The following is a 16145-nucleotide window of genomic DNA, read 5'->3' on the forward strand; positions in this document are numbered from 1 at the left end:
GTGTGTGTGTGTCTTTGTGTTTTGAAATAACGTCAGGCTTATAGAAAAGTTAAAGTTTCGAAACTGGTGTAAAGAATTCTCATATATCCTTCACCAACATTCCCCAGATGTTAACTTTTTACCCCATTTGTTTTATCCTTCTCTCTCTCTTTCACACACACATACACACACACACACACACACACACACACACATAGTTTTCAGAGTAAATTGCAGGCATGATGCCTCTTGACCCCTACATACTTCAGACTTCAGTGTGTATCTCTTAAGAACAGGGACATTCCCCTACGTAACCACAGTACAGTCATCAAAACCAAGAAAAACAGCATTATTACAGTATTATCATCTAATCTACAGACCTTATTCTGATTTAGTCCATTTTCCCAATAATGTCCCTTACAGCAAAAGAGAATAAATTATATTTTGTTTCGTTTTTATGGTCTAGGATCCAACCCAGGATCACTGCCTAATTCTGTTGTCATGTCTTTAAATTGGAAACAGGTTTTTTTTTTCTTTCTTTCTTTCTTTTAATTTTTGGCCACACCGTGCAGCATGCAGGATCTTATTTCCCCAACTAGGGATCGAACCCACGCCCCCTGCAGTGGAAGCGTGGAGTCTTAACCACTGGACCACCAGGGAAGTCCTGGAAACAGTTTCTTCATCTTGCTGTCTTTCATGACCTTGATAATTTATTTATTTATTTATTTATTTATTTTTGGCTGTGTTGGGTCTTCGTTGTTGCACGCAGGCTTTCTCTAGTTGCAGCAAGTGGGGGCTACTCTTCATTGCGGTGCACAGGCTTCTCATTACAGTGGCTTCTCTTGCTGCGGAGCACGGGCTCTAGGCGCGTGGGCTTCAGTAGTTGTGGCATGTGGGCTCAGTAGTTGTGGCTCTCGGGCTCTAGAGCACAGGCTCAGTAGTTGTGGCACACGGGTTTAGTTGCTCCGTGGCATGTGGGATCTTCCCAGACCAGGGCTCGAACCCGTGACCCCTGCCTTGGCAGGCAGATTCTTAAGCACTGTACCACCAGGGAAGCCCGACCTTGATTTTTTTTGAAGAGTCAAACCAACTTTTTTGTGGAGTGTCCCTCAATTTGGGTTTCTCTGTTGTTTCCTCATGATTAGATTCAGATTATACATTTTTGGTAGGATTGCCACAGAGGTGATGGATGTGTCCTCACGATGTGAACTTGTCACATTCCTGGTGATGTTAACTTTGAACACTTGCTTAAGATGGTGTCTGCCTCATGTGGTGTCTGATGCATAGTTAAAAAGTTTCTTCGGGGAGTTACATTGAGATTATGTAGATATCCAATTTCTTGTCAAACTTGAACACACTAGTTTAAGCTTTCATTGATAATTCCTGACTGAATCAGTTATTACTAAATCAGCTGTTACTGTGACAGTCACCAAATAGAGACTTTCTAATTCCATTGTTTATTCTACATTAATTGTTGGCATTCTACTCTAAGGAAGAGATTTTCTGTCTCCCCTTTTACTTATGCCAGTATGGACACATAGATTCTTATTTTATTTAATGTGTTAAAAATTGTTACAATCATTTATTTTGATGCTCAAATTGCTTTGATGCCATTGGGCACCCCTCCATATTGGCTGCTGGTCCTTCTGACATGTTTCCATCGTGCTTTGAGCACTTCCTTTAATTTCTGGCAAAACATGATGTTCCACGTTCGTCTTTCACTTTCCCTGCCCCTGCCCTGGAATCAACCACTTGAGGGACCTTGTTCCTTCTAGTGGAGAACAATATTTAGAAGCCAAGATCTGAGCACTACATATTCATTGCTACTGAGGTTGTCTCAGCTGGGACTTATATGTATTTACACATACACAACATCTATAGCTGTCTATCTATCTATATTAAAAACCATGAGTTCATACTGATACTTTCAATTCTAATCCAGTACCACCAGGTTCATTATTCAAGTCTCCTTTTCCATATTTGTAGCCCTCTTTTCTAACAGTGAGAAAGCCTGCCCCACAATATATTTGCTTATTTGCCCAATCCTAGAAAACAAAGAAAATAGTTTTAGAATTGCTAATTCATAGCACTGTGAAAAACAAACCTACTTCAGACTTCAGTATTGGTTTACATTCTGTCTTTAACCTAAAGGTGTATAGTCAAAATACTGTGTTCAACACCTGAAAATACCACAACATTATAAATCAACTATACTCCAATAAAAATTTTTTAAAATATACTGTATTCAAAAGTTACGAGAGTTAGTACTTTCTTTTTCCTCCCTTGGTATGGTTATGCTATTCTTTTGAACTATATTTTTGCTTGTTTCTGTTTGTGTTTCATTTTAGAATTCTTTTCCCACTACCCTTGTTGATTTTACCTATTTAATTTCTTTTGAATGAGTGAACCATTAGCATGGTCCCAAAAGTCAGGGCTATGCAGAAAGTGTGCCGGGCAGTCTCCCTCCTCCCTGGCCTTTCTCCCTGCTCCCACCCCTCCCTCCATCCTTTCCTGCCAGTTCTCATCCATCCCCTATTTTCAGCAATATCATTAGTTTCTCCTTTTTTTTTTTTTTTTTTTTTGCGGTACGCGGGCCTCTTCACTGTTGTGGCCTCTCCCGTTGCGGAGCACAGGCTCCGGATGCGCAGGCTCAGTGGCCATGGCTCACGGGCCCAGCCCCTCCGCGGCATGTGGGATCTTCCCGGACCGGGGCACGAACCCGTGTCACCTGCATCGGCAGGCGGACCCTCAACCACTGCGCCACCAGGGAAGCCCGAGTTTCTCCTTTATTTATCCTCTGTTTTTTTTCACACAGATAAGCAGATACATGTATATTTTCTTATTTCCTTACATACATATTTTCTTATTTCCCCTCCTTTCTTACTCAAATATAGCATACTATAGATAGATATTCTTCTATACTTTGGGTGCAAAAAAGTGTTCTAAACCCAATATAATAATTCTCCAATAGTAGGAGGATTATTGGATATAATGAAGTATTATGTAGCCATTTTAAATGTTTCTGAAAAATAATTAAAGATTTGGGGGAAGGCTTACAAAGTCATTTTAAGTGACATTTTAAATGTGAAATATTTAAAATGCACATTTAACTGTAAAATATTTAATAAGCAATTTGTTTTCTCTTTTAGAAAGATGTTAAAAGACAATATGGTGAACTAGAAAATAGAAAACCCTCTTGCTTACAAAACAACCAGAAACTTGATTAGGAGGAAATGTACTGCTCCCTTAACAGCAGTTCTCTGGGTGGTGGAATTACAGATACTCATGTTTTCTTCTAGTTTTAAAAACTTACCCCAGGTAGAGGAGGTGATACCTGGACAGCATTTATCAACATATTGATGCATTTAGCAAAAATAAGTAAAATATGCCATTGGTAATCACTAGAAACAGTCCCAAAATAGTTCAGAATGAAAAGTAAGTCTTCCTCTTCCAGAGGCCACCGCTGTTTCTAGGTTCTTTCTCTTGCCCCAGATATGTCCTCTGCATATACAGCACAAACGTCACATATATACTTATCTCTGCAACACACCATACCTGTTTTTACTTAATTATAGAACTTGAGGATTACTTTATATATCTATATATATCGATCTGCTTTATGTTTATTATCATCAATTATACATAATCAGCCACAGCATGGTCATTTCCTTTCTTTTTCCTTTTTTTTTTTTTTTTCAATGAGGGGGAAAAAAAAAAAAATCTGTCTTTCTGACTCCCCAAAGTTTCAACTATCCAAAGGTAACAAGAAGCCTACACTGGCAGCTCCAAAGTAGTTTTTGTGACTTTTAATGCCAGAGAGTATTGGGAACTAGATCAGTTGCATTATGTTCTGTGTGCTCTGCTGCAGGTTTTCCAGAACAATTAAAGCATCAGGTGTTTTGGAGGAAGGAAGACACAGCCTTGGAGGCAACACAAGTTGGAAGAATAGTGCTGAGGTGTCATCTAACATTTAAACTCCTAGGACATCCAGAGACATTTACAGTGGCTCTTTTTATAATTTCTGTATAAATTATAGAACATTGTAATGAACAAAAATACCATTATCAGGGGCCTACAGTGTTTATCTATTTGGAGAAATTTAATTTGTCAAGTTTTGATACTATAAAGCATTAATATTAGAGAACAATGAGTTTTTAAATATAAACTTTATTTTTGGTGTAGATAATACACTTATTTGGTTCAGAATTCAAAAGGTGCAGAAAGGTGTATACTACAGTGAAAAATTTCCTTCCTCCTGTTCCCCAGGCACGCAGTTGCCTGCAGGCAACCAGTGTAACCAGCTTCTTGAAGAGCGAACTTAAGTCCCCACCCCACATTTTCCATTATGAAAACTTTCAGAACCACAGAAAAGTTGGAAGAGTACCGTGAACCTATTCACCTAGATTCACCAGTTGTTTATGTTTTGCAACATTTGCTCTGTGTGTGTCTCTGTGTCTCTCTCTCTACACACACACACACACACACACACACTCTTTTCTCTGAACCTTTTGAAAGTAACTTGCAAATGGTATGACCCTTGACCCCTAAATTCTTCAGCAGGTATCTCCCAAGAACAAAGACCTTCTTCAACACAATCTCAGTATTACTATCACCCCCAAGAAATTTAACATTAAAACATTATATCACATTTCTTCCAGTTGACCCAGTAATGTCCTTTATGAAAATGCCTCACTCTAGAAAGCAGAGAACACTGATTTCATTTATTGTCACATCTCTTTAGGCCACAGCAGCCTGGATCAGTTGTCTGGTAGGGTGGCCCTCAGTGTGTCCTCTGATTGTTTCCTCATGATTAGATTCTGGCTGAATGGTTGGCACATAATGTTGATTTTTCCCATTATGGGTGATTCCGATGTGAGCACTTGGTTACGGTGGCCCCCTGCCAGGTTTCTCCTCAAGGTATTCAAAGGTATCTTGTTCCCATATAAGGAAGAAATGATCTCTAGGGTGGTGCTTTGGGACCACGTAACTCTCCTGTTTCCCGGCCTCTCACCCAGTGATTGGACTCCATTGGTATATATTGCATTAGTGGTTGCAAAATGATTTGCTGGTTATATTATCCTATCTACTGTTATTGACTGGGATTTTTCCATAAAAAAGAGCTTTTTCGTCTCACATTGTGTGTGTGTTTAACACTATGAAATCATAGTTGTTTTTTTGCGTTAATTTAAAAACTTTATTACAGGGAATTTTAAACACGAATAAAGACAAGTTAGTATAATGAGCCCCCATGCTCAATCAGCTCCAGTGCTTACCAGCTCATGTCTATTCCTGTTTCATCCATACCCCACTCAGTCTCCCCTGCCCAGTATTACTCTGAAGCTAAAGCAGACATATAAGTTCATCTGTAATTTTTTAGTGTATATCTCCAAAAGGCCATGTATTCTCTTTAAAGTTAACATTGCAATTTATTGCTTTCATTATTCTTTTTGATGCTTATATTGTCCCAAGTTTGGTCAGTGGAGGCCTACTTAAGCTGACTTCTACACTTCTGACACATCCCCACCTCCTTTGAGCACTTTGAAGCACAAGATATTGTAGGCATGTCTTGTGATTACCTTGCCACAGACCTAGAATCAGCCATGTCTCTGAGGAGCCCTGTGAATTTAAATCTCTTAATGCAGAGAGTCATTTACAGGATTTAAACTTTCTCTTAAATGGATTAATATTTCAAAAGTTAGTGACAAAGAAGGCAGTCTGCAAGAGTTTAGACTATCAAACAAAAGTAAACAAATTATTTTAAGTCCAAATCTCTTTAGATCACTAAAAGTTCTAGTAGGTTTTAAATTCCTTGAGAGCAGCACCTACTGGTGCTTTGCAGCGCTTTGCCTCGCCGCGTGAGATTTCCAAAGCGATTACCACTGAAGTCTCCAGCCCGCCCCGCCCCTCCCTAATTCCTCTCCCCATCCAGCTCAGCCTGCCTGCCTTACTGTGGAGGTACTGTATTTTCAGACGCCCAGACTCATAATCTACATGTTCTCGTTTCTTCCTCTTCCTCTGCACCTTTAATAAGTTACAAATTCTTCTTTGAATGTCTTATATCCGTTCTTCCCAATAACAATGAAAATAATGATCATATTATTAACTGGTACAGGCAGGGGCTATCTGTATTATTTCTAACCCTTACTTCAGGGCTACAAGTAGCATTACTGTTCCCATTTCACAGTCAAGGAGATGGAGGTTCAGAGCGTGGGCGAATTGCTGTAAAGGCAGACTCCACCAGCTAGCTGTCTCTACCACACTGCTTCCCATTTCTCTCTTTTCTACATCTATACCCTGAGCTAGACTTTAAGAGGGACAGCGGTATAATGGGGAAAGCAAGAGTTGGAATAGGAGTCAGAGCTCACTTGCAGGTCCTCCTCTGCCAGTGACTGGTTTTGTGATCTAAGTTCCTATCTTACATTCTGAGCCCTAGTTTTCTCTTGAAAATGAGGAGCCCTAGCAACGCAATAGAATCATCTGGGGAGCTTTGTAAAAATATGGATGCTTGGGCCTCACCTTCATAACTTCTGATTTACATGGTCTAGATTAAAGGTTCTAGGCAGCAGCATTTTCCAAAAGCTCCCCAAGTGATTCTGAAGTGCAAACGAGGAAGAATGGACCGCTGGGTAGATGTTTTCCAAGGCCCATTTGTACTGTAATTAGACAGCTGTAACAATTGTCTGGGTGATTAATCTGCCTTCAGACTCTCCCTAAAGTCTGGCTTCCACCACATTTATCTTCCTAAAACATTTGCTTGGTGACCTGAACCAAATCATCTGGGAGCTTCCCATTGCACAGGAGAAAGTACCAACGCCCAGCCTGGCCGCTAAGGTTCTCAAGCTGAACTGCTCCAGATTAGCCAGGCAGGACCCCTCATGGCTCCCTGAACAGGCCAGACTCATCGTGAGCCTCAAGCCTTTGCTGATGGGCATTCACTGAATGTCCTTTCCTATCTGGCCTAGATGCTTCTCCTCCCTCGGGGCACCCAAAGCCCCTAAAAGAATGAAGCCTTTTTCGGACCCTCCACTGATCTCCCCTCTGCACTTGTTATTTATACTGCCCACCAGGTACAATATTTCCTTCACTGATTCATTCATTCAACAGTGTATCAGTAGCTGCCGGGGCCAGCCCTGGGCCAAGTCCCAGGGATGCAACAGTCTTTTGCAGAGCAGGAGGCAGCAGATAAGCCGACGGCCGCAAGACAGTATTCTAAGTGCTCTGGTGGAAGCAGCCCAGGACACCAGGCTCCGAAAAGGAGCCTCTCACCAAGATGGGATGGTTTGAGCAGGTTTCCACGAAATAGTGGTTTCTGACTGAGCCCTACTATGGGAGAAGGAAGTTATCCAGCAAGAAAGGGTCTGAGTAAAGAATGTTCAGGTGGTGGAATCAGCAAGTGCAAAGCCTTGCAGAGAGAAGAGAACGTGGTTCTGCAGGAGAAGGAAAACAAGTCCAAGTGAGATGTGAAGATTTAGGTGGGAAAGGTAAGCGAGCCCTAAACGCTACAGGACCCTGACGCCGGGCTCAGGAGCCAGTGTAGTAACGTAAGCATGAAATGGTGCAGACCCACTTGAGCCTAGTGGCAGAAGAAATGGAGAGAAGTGAATGGATTTGAGGCAGGTTAGATCGAACTTCTGATTGATTGGCTATAGTGGAGGAATAAGGGTGACACAGAAGTTTCTGGCAGTGACACCCAGGGTCACCGAAATAGAGAACGTGGGAAGAAATCATGATTTGAAGGGAAGTTCTGAGTTCAATGCAGGTTGTTTGTCAAGGGTGAGGTACCTTTGGGACAACCAAGTCGTACGGGCAACAGCTACATGTGCTGAAGCAGAGTGAATTGTGAGCTGAAGTGGGATTGACCAGCATGTGTATCGTGATGGAAGCGGTGGGAGCGGATGAAACGGATCAGGAAGAGTGTGTCAGTAGAGGAGGAGCAGCCAGGAGAGAGCCCCAGAGCACCAACACACTTAGGGGGTGGACACAGAAAGAGGGGTCCGCAGGTAAGACTCAGAATATTCCAGAGAGGAGGCGTAAAACCCTTAGCTTTGGAAGCTCAGAAAGGAAAATGAGGCAGACGGGAGGGATGGTGTCCACAGAGTGGAGTGTTGCTGAGAAGTGGGTGGAAGTCAGGATGGGAATGTTTCTGACACATGTAGCAACAATGAGGCAGTTGTTGACCTTGGTAAGATTTGTCTCCATGGAGTGATATGTGCAGAAGCCAGCTGCAATAGATTAAGGGGAGTAGGGGAGTGTGGTGATAAGCACAGGCAACTTCCAGAAAAATGACAGTAACTGACCCTGCAGTAGCTCCACGGATGTGTGGAGTCAGGGTGTGGTTTTTATAAGATACGGGAAAGGCTTGAGCTCTTTTCCAAGCTCATGGGAAGGAGAAGGATATGAATTCCAGAACGTTGGTGGGATTCTTTGTATAAAAGCATTGGGGGATGCTTCCTCCACTGTAACAGAGAAGCGGGAAGGGATGAATGGGGTTGCAGGTGATGTCGTAGCTTTGGTGGTAGAAAGTTGAATGAATTCTCACCTGGCTTACAGGTTTGAAGATAATGAAATAGGCTTCAGTGGAAAATAAGCAAGGAGCTGGCCAGGGGAAAAAGAGGATTGCTGGTCATGCATGAGGTCGGACACCATAATATGGTACACTGTGTTTGGGTGGGCCTGGTTGTCTTCTGGGTGGTAAACTTTCAGAGGGCAAAGACTGTGTGTGGTGTCCTTCAGCTGCCTTCTCTGTGGTCACCATGGTGCTGTGCATACGGTGGACACCCAAATGTCTTAGTCAAGGCACTTCGGGCTGCAACTCTCTAGAAACTCACCCTAACACATTTAGCAAAAAGGAGAACGTCTCGTGTAGTGGAGCTTCTTTATAAGAGTCAGAACCAGGCTCTCTGCTCTTCCCTTGGCCTCTTCAAGATGGCATGGCCTCACCTCTCTCCTTCATGGTCCTCTCTCAGTCTTCCAAGCGTTTAACAGAAACTGGCAAAAACAAAACAAACAAACAAAAAAACAAAAACAGACTGGCAAGTGCAGTGGTTTCCAAAACTTAGCAATGTATCAGAATTAACTGGAGAGCTTTTGAAATTTATAGATTCCTAAGCCCCACGTTGGATTTCTGTATCGATCTTTGTGGATGGAACCCAGAAACTTTGTCTTTCAGTTGCTCCCCCAGGTGATCTTGATGCAATTAGGCTATAAACCTGCATTTGAGAACCGCAGCCCTTAGGTATCCCTCCCCCTCCCCCAATTCTCAGTTCCAAGGAGAGAGAGTCTGATTGGCCCACCCGTGGTTCAGTCACCCTTGACCAGAGGAGCCAGTCGTGGGCAACATGAGGAAGTGGCCACGCAGGGCCTCTATACGGAGCTCTATACGTATAGAGCTGATGCTCTATACGTATAGAGCTGATGCTCTATACGTATAGAGCTGATGCTCTATACGTATAGAGCTGATGCTCTATACGTATAGAGCTGATGCTCTATACGTATAGAGCTGATGCTCTATACGTATAGAGCTGATGCTCTATACGTATAGAGCTGATGCTCTATACGTATAGAGCTGATGCTCTATACGTATAGAGCTGATGCTCTATACGTATAGAGCTGATGCTCTATACGTATAGAGCTGATGCTCTATACGTATAGAGCTGATGCTCTATACGTATAGAGCTGATGCTCTATACGTATAGAGCTGATGCTCTATACGTATAGAGCTGATGCTCTATACGTATAGAGCTGATGCTCTATACGTATAGAGCTGATGCTCTATACGTATAGAGCTGATGCTCTATACGTATAGAGCTGATGCTCTATACGTATAGAGCTGATGCTCTATACGTATAGAGCTGATGCTCTATACGTATAGAGCTGATGCTCTATACGTATAGAGCTGATGCTCTATACGTATAGAGCTGATGCTCTATACGTATAGAGCTGATGCTCTATACGTATAGAGCTGATGCTCTATACGTATAGAGCTGATGCTCTATACGTATAGAGCTGATGCTCTATATGGAGCCTTTGTTCAAATTAGGAAAAAGTGCCCCTCTGAGCCAAAATAGAAAAAAGCACCCCTCTGGGTAGAGAAGCTGTGCTCACTGACAGGCTTGGCACTTTCCATGGGAAGAAAAGGTGCTCGTTCCCTGGATTCTAGCTCTTAATGCCCTCTAGCAGGTAACAGACCTTTGTGTGTCCAACTGTGCTGGCTCCAACCCATTTCTATGGCAATGGGGCAATTCCCAGAGGAGACTTTGGGCTGGGAAGATCCCAGATGGCCTCCCTCACTCAGCAAATGCCTGTCGGTTGACAAATATCATCTTGCTGGTTTGTCGTTGGCTTCTTACAAAGTGTACCACAGAGGGGGATAGAGATATATGGAGTATTCTGATTCATTGGTGGATTTCTGTATATTCACGTGGTATCAAGATAATACAGGGTCTAAAGAGTTAAAATTGTACATTGATATGAGCAGAGTTCTTGGAGCCAAGTTCTCAACAAAATATCCTTAAATAGCTTCTCTATTTGTGAAGAAAATATATTTCAAGAGCAAGTCTTCTCTAAGAGGGACTTCCCTGGTGGCACAGTGGATAGGACTCCATGCTCCCAAAACAGGGGGCCCAGGGTCGATCCCTGTTCAGGGAACTAGATCCCACATGCATGCCGCAACCAAGAGTTCAAATGCCGCAACTAAGGAGGCTGCCTGCCTCAACTAAGACCTGGTGCAATAAATAAACAAAATTTTTAAAAAGTGTTCTCTAAGAGTTCAGGGAAAAAAAAACCTGAATGATATATTTTCTTTCTGGAAAAATTGTCAGTTCGGGGGCAACCTAAATTTGGAGGGAATGAGAGAAAGTTGCTGGCTCCTGGGCAGGGGCATTGGACTAGGAGGAAGTACAGACCCCTATGACTTAATGCCGCAGTGGAATTCACTCACTTATTTTCATTTAACAATGATTTACTGTGTGCTCACTATGGTGTCAGGCCCTCTTCTGGTGCTGGGGATACAGCAGTGAACCAGACACACAAAAGTCCTGCTCTGAAATCAGGGGACTGGGAGTGACCAGTGACCAGCGAACATCTGGGAACAGAGCAGATCCCTCGGGCAGCAGAGCTTTCCAAACATACAGACCTAGTGAATGGAGGAGATTCCAGTGGGGACACCAAACCAAGTTCCCAGTGGATTACAATTCTACCACCATCCTGGCCCTACCTGCCCCGCCCAACCTGTGTTACCCTCATAGCATAAGAGGTGGGGAGATCATTCCAGTCCCAAGGGGAGGGACACAGTGAGGGGTACTGGCAGCAGCTGAAAGATGAAAATGCACTGATGCCAGTGTTCAACCCCCACATGGGTGTGGGCAAGGGGACTGTAAAACACTTACACCAAAACCTGCTCAGGACTTCCCTGGTGGCGCAGTGCTTAAGAATCCTCCTGCCAGTGCACGGGACATGGGTTCAAGCCCTGGTCCGGGAAGATCCCACGTGCCTCGGAGCAACTAAGCGTGTGCACCACAACTACTGAGCCTGCACTCTAGAGCCCACGAGCCACAACTACTGAGCCCACGTGCCACAGCTACTGAAGCCCACGCGCCTAGAGCCCGTGCTTCGCCATAAGAGAAGCCACCACAATGAGAAGCCCGCACACCGCAACAAAGAGTAGCCCCCCCGCTCGCTGCAACTAGAGAAAGACCACCTTGCAGCCAAAAAAAACAAAAAAACCTGCTCAAACAAGAGGTGTCCCTACAGTTAGTAACCTTGTTTTCAGACACAACAGTACTTTATACCCTTAAATGATGGCAGTTTTTCAAGCTTTGACATTAGATTAGATTGTTCAGAGTATTTTTTTTTCTCTTTACTCTTCTGTATTATGAAAAAACACATAGAAAAATACAGAAAACATAAATGTACAGTTAACAAATAATTATAAAGCAAATACCCATGCATGTAACCACTCAAGAAATAGATTATCAGTACCCCAGAACGTACCCCCTTCCATGTACCTTCCTAACCTAGCCCCTCTCCTGACTTTTATGGTGATTTCTTCCTTGCTGTTCTTATAGTTTTACTACTTCTGTATGCATGGATTTTGTTTTATCTGTCTGTTCAATAGCTAGGAATCATTCAAGGTGATATCTGATAAATAAGGTGGGAGATCAGGCTAGGTAATGACATTTATTTATTAAAAAAAAAAAAAACTTGTGTGCTCTTAAGCAATTAGAATGATACTCTTCTGTTTCATGTGAACTAGGCATATTGAAAGAAATTCCAAAATTGTTGTGTCCTGGCAACACTGCTATGAGGATTTTGGTCATTTGAACGTATTCATTCTGGTTCGTCTATTCATCTGTTGATCTCGTTATTTCAGAGTCCCATCTAGAATATAGCCTTGCCCTGTTAGACCACGTTTTTCCAACTTTTACCTGTTTGTTTTTTTATTCAAGATGGCCCTTAGTTTTGTTTTTATTTATTTACTTTTTGGCTGCACCGAGCGGCTTGCGGGGTCTCAGTTCCCCGACCAAGGATTGAACCCGGGCCGTGGCAGTGAAAGCCCGGAATGCTAACCACTAGGTCAAGGTGGCCCCTAGTGTTCGTCCCTTGGAAATACTTGTGAGGAAGGCCTGTGCTCACTGTTCACCCCAGGCCTCCTCACAACACGGGTGTCCTTCTTGTGAAGAGCTTCCCTACAGTAGGCAAGTGTGGAGTTATCTTCTAGGGCAAATGCTGTGAAGACCGGGAGATTTTCCCCCATGGTGTTCTCACTAAGAGATGCAGGTCCGACCTTCCCTGCTAATGGAAGGATGAACAAAGTGACTGTTTCCAACTTTGTACTGACCTCCTCCAGTCTTTCTTGGTTGATGTCAAATCCATCTCCATTTCTGTATTAGAAAAAAGGACCAAATAGCTAATTAATTGTTTAGAATAATTCATTGTTTAGAACAGAAATATTAACATGAGTTTAGTTGGCCAATGGCCAGGTATTGCCAAGGTCTGTGTGAGCGGCCACATGTGAATGGTTGGTGGGAACATTTTGCTTAGGCCAAGGTCGCAGGAGATGGTTAAACTAAACTCTAAATCATCTGCTGGTATACAAAATATAAAACTGAAGGAAAGGGGCTTCCCTGGTGGCGCAGTGGTTGGGAGTCCGCCTGCCGATGCAGGGGACGCGGGTTCGTGCCCCGGTCCGGGAGGATCCCACGTGCCGCGGAGCGGCTGGGCCTGTGAGCCATGGCCGCTGAGCCTGCGCGTCCGGAGCCTGTGCTCCGCAGCGGGAGAGGCCCGCGTACCACCAAAAAAAAAAAAACTGAAGGAAAAACTGAAAACTTACTGCACTGTGAAGTAGTAATAACATAAAGGATTAAAATTTGGGAGTAGTTTAGAAACCCTTTATCATCTTACTTTAAATGCATTATAGAGATAACAGATTTTTTTAGAGCTAAAAGGAATTTGTTAGTCCTTAAACATCATCCAGTTCATCTTCCTTATTTATAGAAAGGAAGCACACAACAGTTTAAACATTAGATTACTTTTTCTAATAATATTTTGCTCAGACTAATATTCAGTTGAATTACATTTCCCAATTACATGGCACCTGAGGTTAGTTATCATGACATGAACTAGAGACATCCCAGACGGCAGAGGTGAGATTTCCTTTAGATCATCCACACAGTGGACAGCGAATGTTGACAGTAGATTTGGGGTTGGTGCTTGGGCCCTGACCGGGTGCTCAGCATCCCTGCAGACCCCACACAGGAACTGATACTCAGGATCATAATCCTTGCAGGCGTGACATTGCATTACTGAGGATAGAAACTGTTGGGGGTAGAGACTTGTTTCAGGCTCAGCTTTGCATCTGAGCACCATGAACACAGGAGTTCCAGGAGTGAGAAAGTAGCGGCTGTCAATCAGCTCAGCTGGGATCAGTCCTCCCTCCTGAATGGCGTCAAGAAAATTCAGCAGGCTTGTAGACTTTAAAGGGTACTCTTTGCACTTCTCCCGATGTGATAGGAGAATAATGTTTTTAAACTTTTGTAAGCTAAACCGAAGGTGATGCGGGAGACTCATTAACAGGCTTGGTTGGCACTTTAAGTGATCTATTAAAGCTTTTATCATGATATTAATTTTTCCATCTTGGCAATGTTTTTTCACAGGCTCAAAAAAAAAGTTTGAATCAGACTTCCCCCATTTCTGCTTCCAAGACTGCAGATGGCCTGAGACAAGCGCCCATCCCAGGCCTCTTGAGCACAGCACTGCCAGGTCAGGAGCCCCTGTTGCGAGCTCTCCTTAGTCTGTCCCAGTCCTCCCAGCACCAGGGGACACTCTTCACGCAACCCTCATCCTGCATCTCTTCCACTCAGCCTCACCTCCACTCTGATCCTTCCTTCTTTCCGTATCCTTTCCACCCAAATAATGTACCATGTTGCATCTGTAGTATCTTATATACTAATGAGGAAAAGAAAAGCACTTCTATTTAAATTACAACACATTAAATTATGTGGAAAAAATGTGCTGCTTAGAAACAATGAAACCTAGTATTATATGGCACATGCGACTTTGTAACTATCCTGTATTTGTATATTTAGAATCTCCCCCCCACACTCCCCCACCCCAGTCAAAAACAAAAAAAATGGTGGGCCATGTCTTCCATTTCTTCTAAAGCTTTGAACACCCGCACTGCTCAATAAGTACTAGAAAAGATGACGGCATGAACACTCCTAGCCAGTCCTCTATTTGGGCCTCCCTTTCTTAAGTTGTGAGTATTTGGGGGTTCTGTAATACTGACAGATCACTGCTTTGAGGCCTATTCCTTAGACCTTAGATAATTTGAAACTGTAGCATTGACAGCTTTTATTTATTACCATTTATTTATGTGTTTATTTCTACTTATTACCTAAATAAGCTTTAATAATCCTTACCTCTGTCTTTAGAGCTTTGGTAGATAAATGTACTTCCTGCTCTCCTTCCTCACAGCCAGCACCCATGATAAACAAATCCCTTTCAGAATGTTCAGTAATTTGTGTACATTGGACTCGAGGGGTTGCACAATGGGCCTGATTTACTGTTTCTGTTGAACGTTGTCTCATGTGTTCATTCTAATAGGACAGGATTCTGGAAGCAAAGCTATACCGGTGTCCTTAGGAACCCCACAACCACAGCAGGAAAAAGTCGTTGGATCATCTCCTGGCCAGCCAGTTGTGCAGGTAGAAAACAGTTTGCACAGCTTCTTCTCAATGTTCAGCATGACTGACAGAAAATGTGGTCGCACCACCTTCTGTTTGCTAGTGGCTGTCTGGCGTCATCTGCAGTCGGCCTTGTCACCCTGGTGCCCACAAAAGTGCTCACTGAAGACCTTCCCCGAGAGCCGTGCCTTGTGGTGTTAATGTTTATAGGACGAGTGTGTCTGTTCTATTTCTCACATGTTTACAGTTCTTTCATTTCCTCATGAATTAATAGTATACCAGCAGCCAACACATCGTAGGCACTCAAAAAATGTAGTTTACTGTTGAATGATAATGATTATTATCCTACCAAAAGTGAATCTGTTCCTCTTAGTTATACTAGAGATTTTGTTTTTCCTGCAGGAGTGTGTGAAGTAGTCAGTCCCTATGGTCTTTTAACCCATACTTGTCTGAAAAAGAAGAAAAAAACCTTTTGTTTTCTAAGGCCTTCGTCTCTTCTCCATCAAACTTATAATAGCTTAATGAAATCTGTGGTAGTCTGGGCCTGCCTGGAATACTCAGTGAAGGATCTGGTTCAGTTCTCAGGTTCTGATGTAAGGCATATTTGTTCCTTACCGTGATCCAAGAAATGCCCTCTGCTAGGTCACACACCTGGACTGTATGTGACAGGAGCTCAGACGTGTTTGCTCCCTTATTTACCACTGAGAGGATGAATTAAGGACCGTCTACTGAATTTTCAGATGTTTATGGAGTTGTTACTTAAAACATATTTCTTCAAAAACAGAATGAAGCTTTGTAGAGGGAGTTGGGAAGTCAGGCTTTAGGGTGCAGCCAAGTCCTGCCAAGGGGCTGATAGTACAGCTTTCTATAACCTTGACACAGTGTAGCTTCGCTACATGGGTCTGTGGATTTCTTTGTTTCATTTTTCAACACTGGCAAATTATAGCAAATGCTGCATGCTTAGAGTCTGCTCTTGATAAGGAT

The 16145-nt window shown here is 43.0% G+C and overlaps 1 protein-coding gene across 4 annotated transcripts in view; it reads left to right on the plus strand.

The window, feature by feature from the left end:
• The window catches only part of BICRAL (BRD4 interacting chromatin remodeling complex associated protein like), a 106874-nt gene that overhangs the window by 79816 nt on the left and 10913 nt on the right, over positions 1-16145 (plus strand). For all 4 annotated transcript variants that reach the window (XM_032647617.1, XM_032647616.1, XM_032647618.1 and 1 more), the window contains 2 exons: positions 14133-14238; positions 15082-15182. In XM_032647617.1, the coding sequence (XP_032503508.1) occupies positions 14133-14238; positions 15082-15182 (207 nt within the window). The remainder of the gene's footprint in view (positions 1-14132; positions 14239-15081; positions 15183-16145) is intronic.

Source organism: Phocoena sinus, chromosome 11 (genome assembly GCF_008692025.1).
Source record: "Phocoena sinus isolate mPhoSin1 chromosome 11, mPhoSin1.pri, whole genome shotgun sequence".
NCBI classification, from domain to species: domain Eukaryota; kingdom Metazoa; phylum Chordata; class Mammalia; order Artiodactyla; family Phocoenidae; genus Phocoena; species Phocoena sinus.